The following is a 13,508-nucleotide window of genomic DNA, read 5'->3' on the forward strand; positions in this document are numbered from 1 at the left end:
AAATTTTACTCTATTCCGATATTCTTACTCTTGTATGGAATTTTTAAATTTCTCTTTTCTTAGTTCGGGCTGCTGACACCACAGATTGGGTGGCTTAAACAATAAACTAATTGCTCACAATTCTGTAATTGGGAAGTCCAAGGCCAAAGCACCTTGGAAATTTCCCGGTGGTCCAGTGGTTAGGACTTGGCGCTGATCTGCCCAGGGCCTGAGTTCAATCCCTGGTCACAGACCTAAGATTCCACAAGCTGTGTGGTGCGGCCAAAAAAACCCAGCACTTTCTTGGTTCTACCTGCTGTGTCTTCACCTAACAGGGGGTTGGTTGAGGCATCTCTATAGAGTCTCTTTTACAAAGACTCTAATCCCATTCATGGGCTTCTCTGGTGCCTCAGTGCTAAAGAATCTGCCTGCAATGCAGGAGACCTAGGTTCAATCCCTGGGTCGGGAAGATCCCCTGGAGAAGGGAATGGCAACCCACTCCAGAATTCTCGCCTGGAGAATTCCATGGACAGAGGAGCCGGGTGGGCTACAGTCTATGGGGTTGCAAAGAGTTGGACTCAGTTGGACTGAGTGACTAACACTTTCACACTTTCAATCCCATTAGTGAAGGATCCACCCTCTTGACCTAATTATCCTCCCAAAGGCCCCACCTCCAAATGCCATCACATTGGGGGGCTAGGTAACATGGATTATTTTTTGGGGGGATGGGGGATACAAACATTCAGCACTCCCCAAAGGAGGTAGTTTTTACCATTAAAATCATATCAACCTCAGCTTTGACATTTTTTAAAAAACAGAGACTTCCAAGTCAGCTTGAGTTCATCTGACATAAGCAAAAGCATTTACTTTCCTGAAAAAGCCCCTTTAATACCAATGTGGTTTAAGTTTAGCCTGTGCATGTCTGCCTCACATTTCTTTCATATGAGTAAGCCTTGAGAATGTAGAACTCTGTAGTATGCGCAACTGGGTTAAAAAACTTTCAGGGTGGGGAGGCAACAATTTGTATGTGCAGGTAAGTATTTGCTTCTACATGAGTGGACTACTATCTATTCCTGTTGCTGTTCTAACAAATTACTGTAATTTAGTGTCTTCAAACTGCAGGAATGTATTCTGAAAGCCAGAGGTCCAAAACGAGCTGAAACCAAGGTGTCTGCAGAGACTCGTTCTCTCTGTAAACTCTAGGGGCTCTAGAACTGGGTTTCCTTGCCTTTCTAGCTTCTGAAGCTACAGTTCCTTCATTCTTTGGTTCATGGCCCTTCTCCACTTTCCGATCCAGCCACATAGCATCTTCAAGTCTCTAGAGAGATACTTCAGTCGTAAGTGGCCTTCTGTGACCAAGTCTCTCTCTGCCTCTGTCTTATAAAGACACTTGTGATTGCATCTAGGGCACATCCGTATAATCCAGGCTAATCTCATTTCAAAATCCACATTGGTGAACATCACATGGTTAATAAATGAATAACTTGGATTTGGGCCCAGGCAGACACAAAAGTATGCTATTCTAGTCTTTTTTTTTTTTTAACAAAGTGCTAGTTGAGACTTACCAAACTGATCTCACAAGGAATGGGTTGCAACTTATTGAATAAACTGCCAAATCCTGTAGATTCCACAGGAATGGAAACCTCTGTTTTACTCATCACTGCATTCTAGGACCTCTCACTTTGATAGACACAAATTAGGTTCTCAATAAACAGTTGATGAAAGAGCCTCTAATGTAATAATATGATCTTAAACCTGGAAGGAACTGAGAAATTACCCAGTCCAGAGCATTGCAAATGGTATTAACTAGCATTCTTACTTAGGTGTTTCACATGCCATTTATTCTGTGGACACAGAATGTCACCTGCTGTATCAGTAAAGGAAGGAGTTGTGAACATCAAGTCATCAGCCACTGCACACCCTGAGGGGATTCAGGATGGGGAAAAACAGGATACCGGCCCTAGATAGTTAAGGTGCACATCAAACGGTTGATTTCAATAAACCCAGACTCTTGCCTCTTCTCATATCAAGAACAGCACTAAATTCACTAACTTGAGATGATTGGTTTTCTTTCAGTTCAGTTGCGCAGTCGTGTCTTACTCTTTGCGACCCCATGGACTGCAGCACCCCAGGCTTCCCTGTCCATCACCAACTCCCGGAGCTTGCTCAGACTCATGTCCATTGAGTCGGTGACACCATCCAACCATCTCATCCTCTGTCGATTAGCTGTCATCTTTTGACGCTCTGACTACCTGGGTGTTCTACAAAAACCCCTATCCTAGCTCCACCGTTACATCTTCAGAATAGTCCCTCAGAGCTGTCTGAGACGCTGTCTTCTTGGCCTCAGTCCTCAGTATGCCCATTGAATAAAACATGATTCTCAACTTTTAGATTGTGCATTTTTTTTCAGTCGAGAACCCAGTGGTCAATAGTAAGGGTGACAACAGAGCACAGGGTATTTTGTTGTTTTTTATTTATTTTTGGCTGTGTTGGATCTTGGATGCTGTGTGCAGGCTTTCTCTCGTTGTGGTGAGCAGGGACTACTCTCTAATTGCAGTACTTGGGCTTCTCATTGCAGTGGCTTCTCTTACTTCAGAGCATGGGCTTAGGACACCATGTGGGCTAGCTGTCTCTTGGCATTTGGGATCTTCCAGGAACAGGGATCGTCCCCTGCATTGGCAGGCAGATTCTTAACCACTGGACCACCAGGAAAGTCCTGTTTGTTTTTAACATTTCCTCCTTTTGTTCATTTATTCAAAACTATTTGGGCACTTACAAATCTCAAAATGAAATAATTAAATAAAACAAAAGCACAGGCTGCAGAGAAGTATGTAAGGTCTAGTTCCATACTGTAAATAGTATTTAGCATATATATTTAGCATATAGCAAATGTGGAGTAATGTACACCAAATTCTTATGTTCCGGTAAAGGGATTGGGGTAAATGTTATGTTTTATATTTCCATATTACCTGAATTTTACAAAGCAAATGTATTTCTTTACAATTATAAAGATGCAATGAGGACTTCCCTGGTGGTCCTGTGGCTAGGACTCTGTGATCCCAAAGCAGAGGCCTGGATTTCCTCCCCTGTCAGGGAACTAGATCCCACATGCTGCACCAACAGTTGACATGCTGCGACTAAAGATCCTGCATGCCACAAGGAAGACCCTGGCACAGCCAAATAAGTATTTTTTTAAAACCACAGTGAATATTTTAAGAAAAACCTTCTTTCTTTAACTGCAGTATCTGATAGCCCTTGACTTATTCATTTCCTTCATTTTTCTTTGGCTGCTCGGCAAGCAGGATCTTAGTTTCCTACCCAGGATGGAACTCCCGCCCCCTAGCAGAATCTCGGAGGCTTAATCCCTGGACCACCAAGGAAGTCCCAACTTATTCATTTCTATATCCTACCAATTAGCCCAGGACCCAGCTCAAGGTCGATATAGATACATGTGCAGGAGCAAAAGGACTAAACTGCGTATGAGAAAGGACTCTTTTTATCAGGATGAAGGGTGATAATTTTCAGGGTAAATCCCCAAAGTACAAGTCTTCATCTCATTAAGTGTTAGTCACTCAGTCATGTCCAACTCTTTGCGACCCCATAGACTATAGCCCACCAGGCTTCTCCATCCATGGGATTCTGCAGGTGAGAATACTGGAGTGGGTTGCCATTCTCTTCTCCAGGGGATTTTCCCGACCCAGGGATTGAACCCAGTTCTCCTGTCTTACAGGCAGATTCTTTACCATCCGAGTCACCTCATCTCATTAAAGTTTCACAACATGATGACACTGGCGGGCATGTGATGGCTTTCTTCAGTGTACTTCATGTCTAGCCCAGTCAAGCACTTCAAGCGCAACTTTTTGGGTCACCAACACCCATGGCACCTGTCTTCAAACTTGGGGACCCCAAGCTGCAAAAGGAAAATCAAAAAAGAGTCAGTTTTGTACTGCTAAAAGAACTCTCCAGAGTGGAGCCAGAGGCCACTGAGGAAGTGACTTATGTCTCTGCCCAGACTGAATCTGACCTTTTGACCACTTATCATCTAACAAAGAGACCCAGAACATTTGCACAGGGTTCCAGAAATTCAAGATACTTATCTGGCCCATACCCTAAATAACTGGTGACAAATCCATCCCTTAAGGATGAATATTTCCTTTTACTATCAAAGTCAATCATAATTCCTGCAATACAACTTTAACAAAACTTGTGGATTTTGCCTTTATAACCCCCTGACTCTCTTCCCCAAACATTCTATTTTGCTAGAACCTGTGTATCCCCAGTTGTAATTTCCAAGACCCCAGACAGAGATCTTTATTATTTTCAGCCTTCATACTGATTAATATAAATTAATCAGGAGAAATATTAATAACCTCAGATATGTAGACGACATCACCCTTATGGCAGAAAGCAAAGAGGAATTAAAGAACCTCTTGATGAAGGTGAAAGAAGAGTGAGAAAGCTGGCTTAAAACTCAACATTCAGAAAACTAAGATCATGCCATCCAGTCCCATCACTTCGTGGCAAATAGATGGGGAAACAGTGACAGACTTTATTTCCTTGGGCTCCAAAATCACTGTGGACGGTGACTGCCTCCAAGAAATTAAAAGAAGCTTGCTCCTTGGAAGAAAAGCTATGGCAAACCTAGACAACATATTAAAAAACAGAGAGGTTACTAGGCCTACAAAGGTCCGTCTAGTCAAAGCTACAGTTTTTCCAGTAGTCAGGTACAGATGTGAGCACCAAAGAACTGATGCTTTCGAAATGTGCTGCTGGAGAAGATCCTTGAGAGTCTCCTGGACTGCAAGGAAATCAAACCAGTTAATCCCAAAGAAAATCAACCCTGATTATTCATTGGAAGGACTGATGCTGAAGCTGAAGCTCCAATCCTTTGGCCACCTGATGCAAAGAGCCGACTTTTTGGAAAGGACCCTGATGTTGGGAAAGATTGAAGGCGGGAGGAGAAGGGGACGACAGAAGATGAGATGGTTGGATGGCATCACTGACTCAATGGACATGAGTTTGAGCAAACTCCGGGAGATGGTGATGAACAGGGAGGCCTGGTGTGCTGCACTTCATGGGGTCGTAAAGAGTCGGACATGACTGAGCGAGTGAACAAAATACCGATTACTGTTTGGCAAAGCCTGTGGGTTCAGTTACTGCAGTCACCCGGCTGAGCCTCACGCATGCGCCTTACTCTGCAGGGCCCCTCGCCCGGAGCATGAAGCCCACCAACCTCTCTAGCGGTCCAAGCTTCCTTAAACTCTCAAAGGAATTTACCTGGCCTACGCTCCCAACTACAAGGAGCCGGGAGGCGGAAGTCGGGGGGCGGGACCAGCCCGCGCGCCCCGCCCCGGAAGTAGGCGGGGCCTCGCGGGCTCCACAGCGCTCTTCAGCCACCTCCCAGTCTGATTGCGGCTGAGGCCGGTCCTGGCTTTGTAACTCGCTCAAGATGGCGACGCAGCCACCCAGCGGGATCCGCCTCAGCGCGGTGAGCAGCCGCGAGGGGTGGAGCGGGCCGTGTCCCAGGAGGGCGGGCAGGCGGGCAAGCGAGGCGGGGACGGGGGGAGGCCGGCGGTGGGCGGGGGCGGCTCGTCCGCCCGGCGCGGCGGCTTGGGGCCGCGGCAGGCGGCGGCGGCCATCTCGCTCCCGACGGCTGAGACGCTCGGCGGCGGCGGCGGGCCGGGCCGGGCCGCGTCTGGTTTCGTTTCCTCGGCTTTGGGTTTCTGTTTTGCCTCCGCGGCCTCGGGGCGGGGCGGCCCCTCCTCCTTGGCTCCCTCCCCCGGTTTGCCCCGCAGCTGTCGTCCGAGGGCGAGGCCTCCGCGGCCAGCCCGCCCCTCGGCCCGCGGGGGCCCCTGACCCTTTCCCGGCCTCTGCGGGCCCTCGGGGCGTCCCGGAGTGCGGGGGGAGAGGCCGTCGGCGGCCAGAAATGCCCCGCGGCCTTGACCTCCGGGCGGCGGGCCCCGGGCTGCTGCGAGCTGGAACTCGTCTCCCTCATTCAGTTGCTGCCGCCTTCCCTCCAGCTCCCCTGGGTGGCTCAGACGGTCAGAGCGTCCGCTCGCAATGCAGGAGGCCCGGGTTCGATCCCTGGATGGGGAAGATTCCCCTGGAGAAAGGGAATGGCAACCCAGCCCAGTACTCTTGCCTGGGAAATCCCGTGGACGGAGGAGTCTCGTAGGCTGTACAGCCCCACGGGGTCGCCAGGAGTCGGACACGACTAAGCGACTTCACTTTTCCCTCCACTTCATCCTTCAGGAGCCCAGATCGCTCCTAGGTGGTCACGGAGCTCTCCCGGTTTGCCCCGTCTCGTCTCCTGGCGGTATCTCGTCCCGGAGCGTCTCGGCCTCTTGGAAATCCTTGAGTGTGTTTTGTACCTGTGCGTCTTTTTTTTTTTTTTCGGAGGGAGCAGTCACACAATAAATGAAAATTTCGCTGCCTCAAGAGTGTGGACGTGCCCTCCCTACCCGATTCTCCTGAAAAAGTTGGCCTTGTTATGCTAAAATATACCTCTTCTCATCATTGTATTTGCTCCGGCCAGAGAATGGCTGTGCCAGTCTCATTATTCGAATGTTAATGCCATTGCTTTAAAATGGTATTTTTGCCTTTTGATTTTCATTTGGCGAGATTCCTAACGGACCCCTGCTATCATCAGACTTAACATTTTTTTCTGATGAGTGTGAAATTTTACTTTACATTTGACTGAGTAGCTGAAAGTTTGTCACACTTCATTCACCCTTTTGATTTGGGGTTAAAAGAAACCTTCGTAAAAAGAAAAAACCCTTCATATTCCTTGCCCGTTTTTCTATTTTCTGTTTCTTTTCAGGGGCACTTTTAATTGGTTTATGAGTGTTCTTTACATATCTTTAATAAAGGCTCTTTGGTTCCTAAGTGGCTTATTGAATGAGCTTGTATTTAATAGACAGAATACAGAGAGCAATTTTATTCTTTCTTACTGCTGGCCTTAGACATTGTTGCTAATTCACCTGAGTGAATCTGGGCACATCCTAATGCTTTCCAGTTAGCTTCAGTTCAGTTCACTTCAGTCACTCAGTCGTGTCCGACTCTCTGCCACCCCATGAATCACAGCACGCCAGGCCTCCCTGTCTATCACCAACTCCCGGAGTTCACTCAAACTCATGTCCATCGAGTCGGTGATGCCATCCAACCATCTCATTCTCTGTCGTCCCCGTCTCCTCCTGCCCCCAATCCCTCCCAGCATCAGAGTCTTTTCCAGTGAGTCAACTCTTCGCATGAGGTGGCCAAAGTATTGCAGTTTCAGCTTTAGCATCAGTCCTTCCAGTGAACACCCAAGACTGATCTCTTTGAGACTGGACTGGTTGGATCTCCTTGCAGTCCAAGGGACTCGGCAAGAGTCTTCTCCAACACCACAGTTCAAAAGCATCAATTCTTCGGCGATCAGCTTTCTTCACAGTCCAACTCTCACATCCGTACATGACCACTGGAAAAACCATAGCCTTGACTAGACGGACCTTGGTTGGCAAAGTAATGTCTCTGCTTTTTAATATGCTATCTAGGTTGGTCATAACTTTCCTTCCAAGGAGTAAGCGTCTTTTAAGTTAGTCTCAGGTACTGTTTAATCTGGGCTTCCCTGGTGGCTCAGACAGTGAAGAGTCTGTCTGCAGTGCGGGAGACCGGGTTTGATCCCTGTGTCGGGAAGATCCTCTGGAGAAGGAAATGGCAACCTACTCCAGTATTCTGAAGCGACTTAGCAGCAGCAGCAGCATCCAGTTTTCTTGCCTGGAAAATCTCATGGACGGAGGAGCTTGGCAGGCTACAGTCCATGGGGTGACAAAGAGTCAGACATGACTGAGAGACTTCAGTTACACTTTGACTGTTTAATCACTGAGTTCCCTGGTGGTTCAGCATTCCACCTGCAATGCTGGAGACCTGGGTTAGATCCCTGGGCTGGGAAGAGACCCTGGAGGAGGGCTTGGCAACCCACTCCAGTTATTCTTGCCTGGAGAATCTCCATGGACAAGATAGCCTGGGGGCTATGGCCCATAGAGTTGCAAAGAGCCAGACACAACTGAGCACTAAGCACTTTAGCATTGTTAAATCTACTTGACAAGCTCTTCTTCAGTTTAAAGCCCACTCCTTCCCCTCAGTTTGGGCCAAATTCTGGTCCGGAAAACTGTGGTGAGGAAAAGTGAACTGGGTTGTGTTTGTTTTGTTTTCTTTCCCTTGCTATTTCTGGACTTCGATTCTCTTCCCCACTCCGCAGCCCCTCCAAAGTTGCTGTCTCTGTCTCTTCAAGATTGAGAGAGCAAAGATAAGGGTCAGTGCAATCTAGAGGGACTGGCACTGTGGTTAGCTGGTTCTCTGGGTGCAGCAGCTGTCCGTGTGCTGTGTCTTTGTTCTGTGGGAAATACGGACTGTTTTGAAGCTCACTGATGGAAATCGCCTATCTGCAGCTTCTGGACTGTATTCCAAGTGGTCTGTTGCTTTAGGACAGGAGTTGGCAAACTACAGTTTATGGGCCAAATCCAGCCTGCCACCTGTTTTTGTATGGCACAAGATCCTTAAATGGATGGGGAAGAAAAAGATCAAAGAATAATGTTTCGTAACATGAAAATTATGTGAAATAGATATTTCAGTTCCCGTAAATAGTTTCATTTTTGAAGGTTTGCTCATCCCTTTGGTATAGCTCTCAGATGTTTGCATTAGTAGTGGAGCTAGGAATTACTGAATTTATGGGTTTGTCAAAAATCATAGAACATAAAGTAACCCATAATGTGTGCAAATTTTAAAAATCATTAGGTCTGTAAATTCTGAAATGGAATGCAGTGACAGAAACTTTAAGTTTTTGCTTTTTGCCTCCATGATTCTAAGTAAATGCTGATACGATTGTGTTGTTTTCCAGAAATCCTGCTATAGATTTAAGTGACACATAGGCACACTCTTCAGTTCACGTTTTCTTTTGGTTGAATTACCATATGATTTATTATCACTCTTAGCATTATTCAGAAATGAACCAGCCGAAACTATGATTGCTTTTTCTTTGCTATATAGCTTTGTGTTTTTCTTGAAATTAGTAATTGATTTGTATTTGTTTGCTTAGTTTTTCTCTGTACTGATTACTCTTTCATCCAAACTTTCAGAGAACTGGAAAATCTTTTCCAGATGTGTTCAAGCACACCCAGATCTTGTCATTTTTGCTGGCTCAGTTGTGAGTTGGGGACTTCCCTTTATCATTTTTATGTACATTTCCTTCCCTTTTTCTTTGTTTCTCCTTCCCATCACATATTCCTCTTCTGGGGTTTACTCTTGGCCACCAGCAGTAGCTTAGTGACTGAGAGCATGGGTTCTGGAGCCCACATGCCTGGGTTGAAAGTCTCACAGATAACTGGATGTGTGACCTGAAGAGAGAATAATCATCTTATATCTGGTCCCATCACTTCATGGGAAATAGATGGGGAAACAGTGGAAACAGTGTCAGAGTTTATTTTTTTGGGCTCCAAAATCACTGCAGATGCTGATTGCAGCCAGGAAGTTAAAAGATGCTTACTCCTTGGAAGGAAAGTTATGACCAACCTAGATAGCATATTAAAAAGCAGAGACATTACTTTGCCAACCAAGGTCCGTCTAGTCAAGGCCATGGTTTTTCCCGTGGTCATGTATGGATGTGAGAGTTGGACTGTGAAGAAAGCTGATCGCCGAAGAATTGATGCTTTTGAACTGTGGTGCTGGAGAAGACTCTTGAGAGTCCCTTGGACTGCAAGGAGATCCAACCAGTCCATTCTAAAGGAGATTAATCCTGGGTGTTCGTTGGAAGGACTGATGCTGAAGCTGAAACTCCAATACTTTGGCCACCTCATGCGACGAGTTGACTCACTGGAAAAGAGTCTGATGCTGGGAGGGATTGGGGGTGGGAGGAGACGGGGACGACAGAGAATGAGATGGCTGGATGGCATCACCGACTCGATGGACATGAATTTGAGTGAACTCTGGGGGTTGGTGATGGACAGGGAGGCCTGGCGTGCTGTGATTCATGGGGTCGCAAAGAGTCAGACACAACTGAGTGACTGAACTGAACTGAACCAAACCACCTAAAAGGGCCGCTTTAAAAATTAACTGAGCCAATGCACATAAAAGTCTTGTAACGGTCCTCTGCGTGCCATAAATACTCAGTAAATATTTGCTGTCTTTGTTACTGTTAACAGTGAAGCCTATCCATTTTTCCAAAAACAGGTGTAGCTTCTTGAGAACAGAGTACATAGGAAGAACATTTATGTGTCTTTTCTTGGAAATATGTCTATGCTACCCTTGCTCTTTCTTTACATATAATTTGACTGGGCTTGTAATTCTAGATTACAAGTGATTTCTTGTCACAATTTTCAAGGCATGCTTTATTGTTTAATAGAGTCCTATGCGTTATACTGGGCTTCCCCTGGTGACTGAGATGGTAAAGAATCCACCCGCAATGCGGGAAACCTGGATTCTGTACCTGGGCTGGGGAGGTCCTCTGGAAAAGGGCATGGCTACCCTGGGAAGGATTGGGGGCAGGAGGAGAAGGGGACGACAGAGAATGAGATGGCTGGATGGCATCACCGACTCTGTGGACATGAGTTTGAGTGAACTCCGGAAGTTGGTGATGGACAGGGAGGCCTGGTGTGCTGTGATTCATGGGGTCACAAAGAGTCGGACACGACTGAGTGACTGAACTGAACTGAACCCATTCCAGTATTCTTGCTTGGAGAATCCCCATGGACAGAGGAGCTGGCTGGGCTACAGTTCATGGGGTCTCAAGGAGTTGGACACAGCTATGTGACTAAGCACGCATGCAATACATTGTTCTAGTACCTGTAATAATATCAGGGAAATTTTCTCAGATTTTTGACAGCAATTTCCCATCTGTTTTTCTGTTTTTGTTCGTCTTCTGTTTTCCTTCTCACTGCTTTTTCTTTTCTTTTTGGGAGGTTTTCTCCATTTGATCTTCTACCTTTTACCATGTATTTAATTATTAGAAACGTTGTCTTGTTCTCCGAATATCTTTAAAAAATCTCAACAAAATATTTGTTCTTGTCACTGTCTGTATTATTCATAGTATTTTTGAGGTTTTCTTTGTTCACTGCATTGCCTCTGTCTTCTTTATGTTCTTTTTACTGTGTGTTGTTTTTGGTTCTAATTTTACACATTCTCAAGCATGCTTATATTTCCAGATGAGACACTAAAAGCTGGATATTCATACGTGAGTAGAGCTTGTCGTTTGGTGGGTTTAAGTATTGGGTGATCAGGTAGGAAGAGCCAGCTTGTCGTTGGAGTACTCTGTCAGAACTGTTGATCCTAGAGAATAAAAATGTTAGATCAGAAAATAAGGATGTTTAGAATAACTTTGGGGCTTCCCTGGTGGCTCAGTGATAATGAATCCGCCTACCAATGCAGGAGTTCAATAGGACAACGGGGCGGGGGGAAGCAGTCAAAAAGCAAAGATTTGTCATTCCCCAAATCTGTCTTCCTATGTGGCTTAGGAGATTTGGGTTCTATCCCTGGGTTGGGAAGATCCCAGCAGTAGGAAATGGCAACCCACTCCAGTATTCTTGCCTGGAAAATTCCATGGACACAGGAGCCTGGTGGACTATGGTCCATGGTGTTGCAAGGATTCGGATAAGACTGAGCAATTGAGCACCAGTGGAGGAGACCTGGGTTTGATCCCTGGGTCAGGAAGATCCCATGGAGAAGGAAATGGCAACCTACTCCATAGACCCAGGACCCTGTCGGGCTACAGTCTGCAGGGTTGCAAAAAAGTCAGACACGACTTAGCGACTAAACAACAATAAAATAATTTTTAAGATAATTTTTTTTTGGGGGGGAATGCTGTCCATAGTGGCAATTGTCCTTTACAATTGTAAAGGAACCAAATAAAAATTTTAGAAATCATTCCTTTTTTCCAGAGGGGAATTCTACATCTGGTCTCCAGCCATGGCATAGATAATCCTGGCTGCTAGCTCTTCTGGTAGCTCAGCAGGGGACAGGAGATAGGAGTGTCACGTTGTTCAGTTTGCTCACTTGGTTTTTATCATTGTGGTGAAATACACATAAAATTTACCATCCTAACGGTTTTAAGTGTGCAGTTCAGTAGTGTTATGTACATTCACATTGTTGTACAGCCAATCTCCAGAACCCTTCATCTTGCAAAACTATAACTCTGAACCCATGGAAAAAATAACTCTTCGTTCCACTTTCCACCAGCTCCTGGCAGCCACCATTTTACTTTCTGTGAATTTGACATCTGTGGGTGCATCATATGAGTGGAATCATACACCATTTGTCTCTTCGTGGCTGACTTATTCCACTCGGCATAGCATCCTCGAGGTTCATGCATGTTGCAATGTGTGCTAAATTTTCCTCCCTTTCAAGGCTGAGTAATTCTGCTGTGTTCACGTGTGCCACATTTGTTCGCCAGTTGGTATTCGTGTTGCTCTCACTTTGGCTGTTAGGATAATGCTGCTCTGATCACAGGTGTGCACATATCTCTTCAGGACGCTGCTCTCACTACTGTATACAAAATAAGTAAACAGTAAGGACCTACCTACTGTGTAGCAGCACAGGGAACTACATTTAATATCTTATAATAACCTATACTAGAGAAGAATCTGAGAAAGTGTATATGTGTGTGTGTATATATGTATCTGTATGTAGAATCACTTTGAGATACATGTATGACGGAATCACCTTGCTGTACACCTGAGACTATCGCAGCATTGTAAATCAACTGTATTTCAATTAAGGGGAAAAGACTCTGCTTTCAGTTCTTTTCAGTTTATACCTAGAAGTATAATTCCTAGATCATGCGGTAAATCTGCATTTACTTTTTTGAGGCCCCTCCGCATTGTTTTCCACAGTGGCTTCACCATTTTTGTTGTTCAGTCGTTAAGTCGTGTCCGACTCTTTGACTCCATAGACTGAAGCATACCAGGTTTCCTGTCCTTCACTGTCTCCTGGAGTTTGTTCACACTCATGTCCACTGAGTTGGTGATGCCATCCAACCATCTAAACCTTCTGTCATCCCCTTCTCCTGCCCTCAATCTTTCCTGGCATCAGGGTCTTTTCCAGTGAGTTGGCTCTGTGCATCAGGTGGCCAAAGTGTTGGAGTTTCAGCTTCAGTCCTTCCAGTGAATATTCAGGGTTGATTTTCTTTAGGACTGACTGGTTTGATTTCCTTGCTCTCCAAGGGGCTCTCAAGAGTCTTCTCCAACACCACACTTCAAAACCATGAATTCTTTGGCACTAGGCCTTCTTTTTGGTCCAGTTCTCACATCTGTACATGACTACTAGAAAAACCACAGCTTTGACTATAACGGACTGTTGTCAGCAGAGTGATGTCTCTGCTTTTTAATACACTAGGTTTGTCATAGCTTTTCTTCCAAGGAGCAAGCGTCTTTTAATTTCATGGTTGCAGTCACTGCCTGCAGTGATTTTGGAGCCCAAGAAAATAAAAGTTTGTCTCTGTTTCCGTTGTTTCCCTATCTGCCATGAAGTGATGTGACTACATGCCGTGATTTTAGTTTTTT

At 45.6% G+C, this 13,508-nt stretch overlaps 1 protein-coding gene across 3 annotated transcripts in view; it reads left to right on the forward strand.

Annotated features, from left to right (window-relative positions):
- Window positions 1–5,289: 5,289 nt before the first annotated feature.
- MORC3 (MORC family CW-type zinc finger 3) overlaps window positions 5,290–13,508 on the forward strand; it is a 45,582-nt gene continuing 37,363 nt past the window's right edge. For 2 of the 3 annotated variants that reach the window (XM_088835020.1, XM_088835021.1), the window contains exon 1: window positions 5,290–5,467. In XM_088835020.1, the coding sequence (XP_088691146.1) occupies window positions 5,429–5,467 (39 nt within the window). In that variant the 5' untranslated portion in view covers window positions 5,290–5,428. The remainder of the gene's footprint in view (window positions 5,468–13,508) is intronic. The other variant, XM_055416187.2, reaches the window with a different exon arrangement.

The sequence above is a fragment of the Moschus berezovskii genome, chromosome 1 (assembly GCF_049115385.1).
Source record: "Moschus berezovskii isolate FMDL1 chromosome 1, NW_MosBer_1.0, whole genome shotgun sequence".
NCBI classification, from domain to species: domain Eukaryota; kingdom Metazoa; phylum Chordata; class Mammalia; order Artiodactyla; family Moschidae; genus Moschus; species Moschus berezovskii.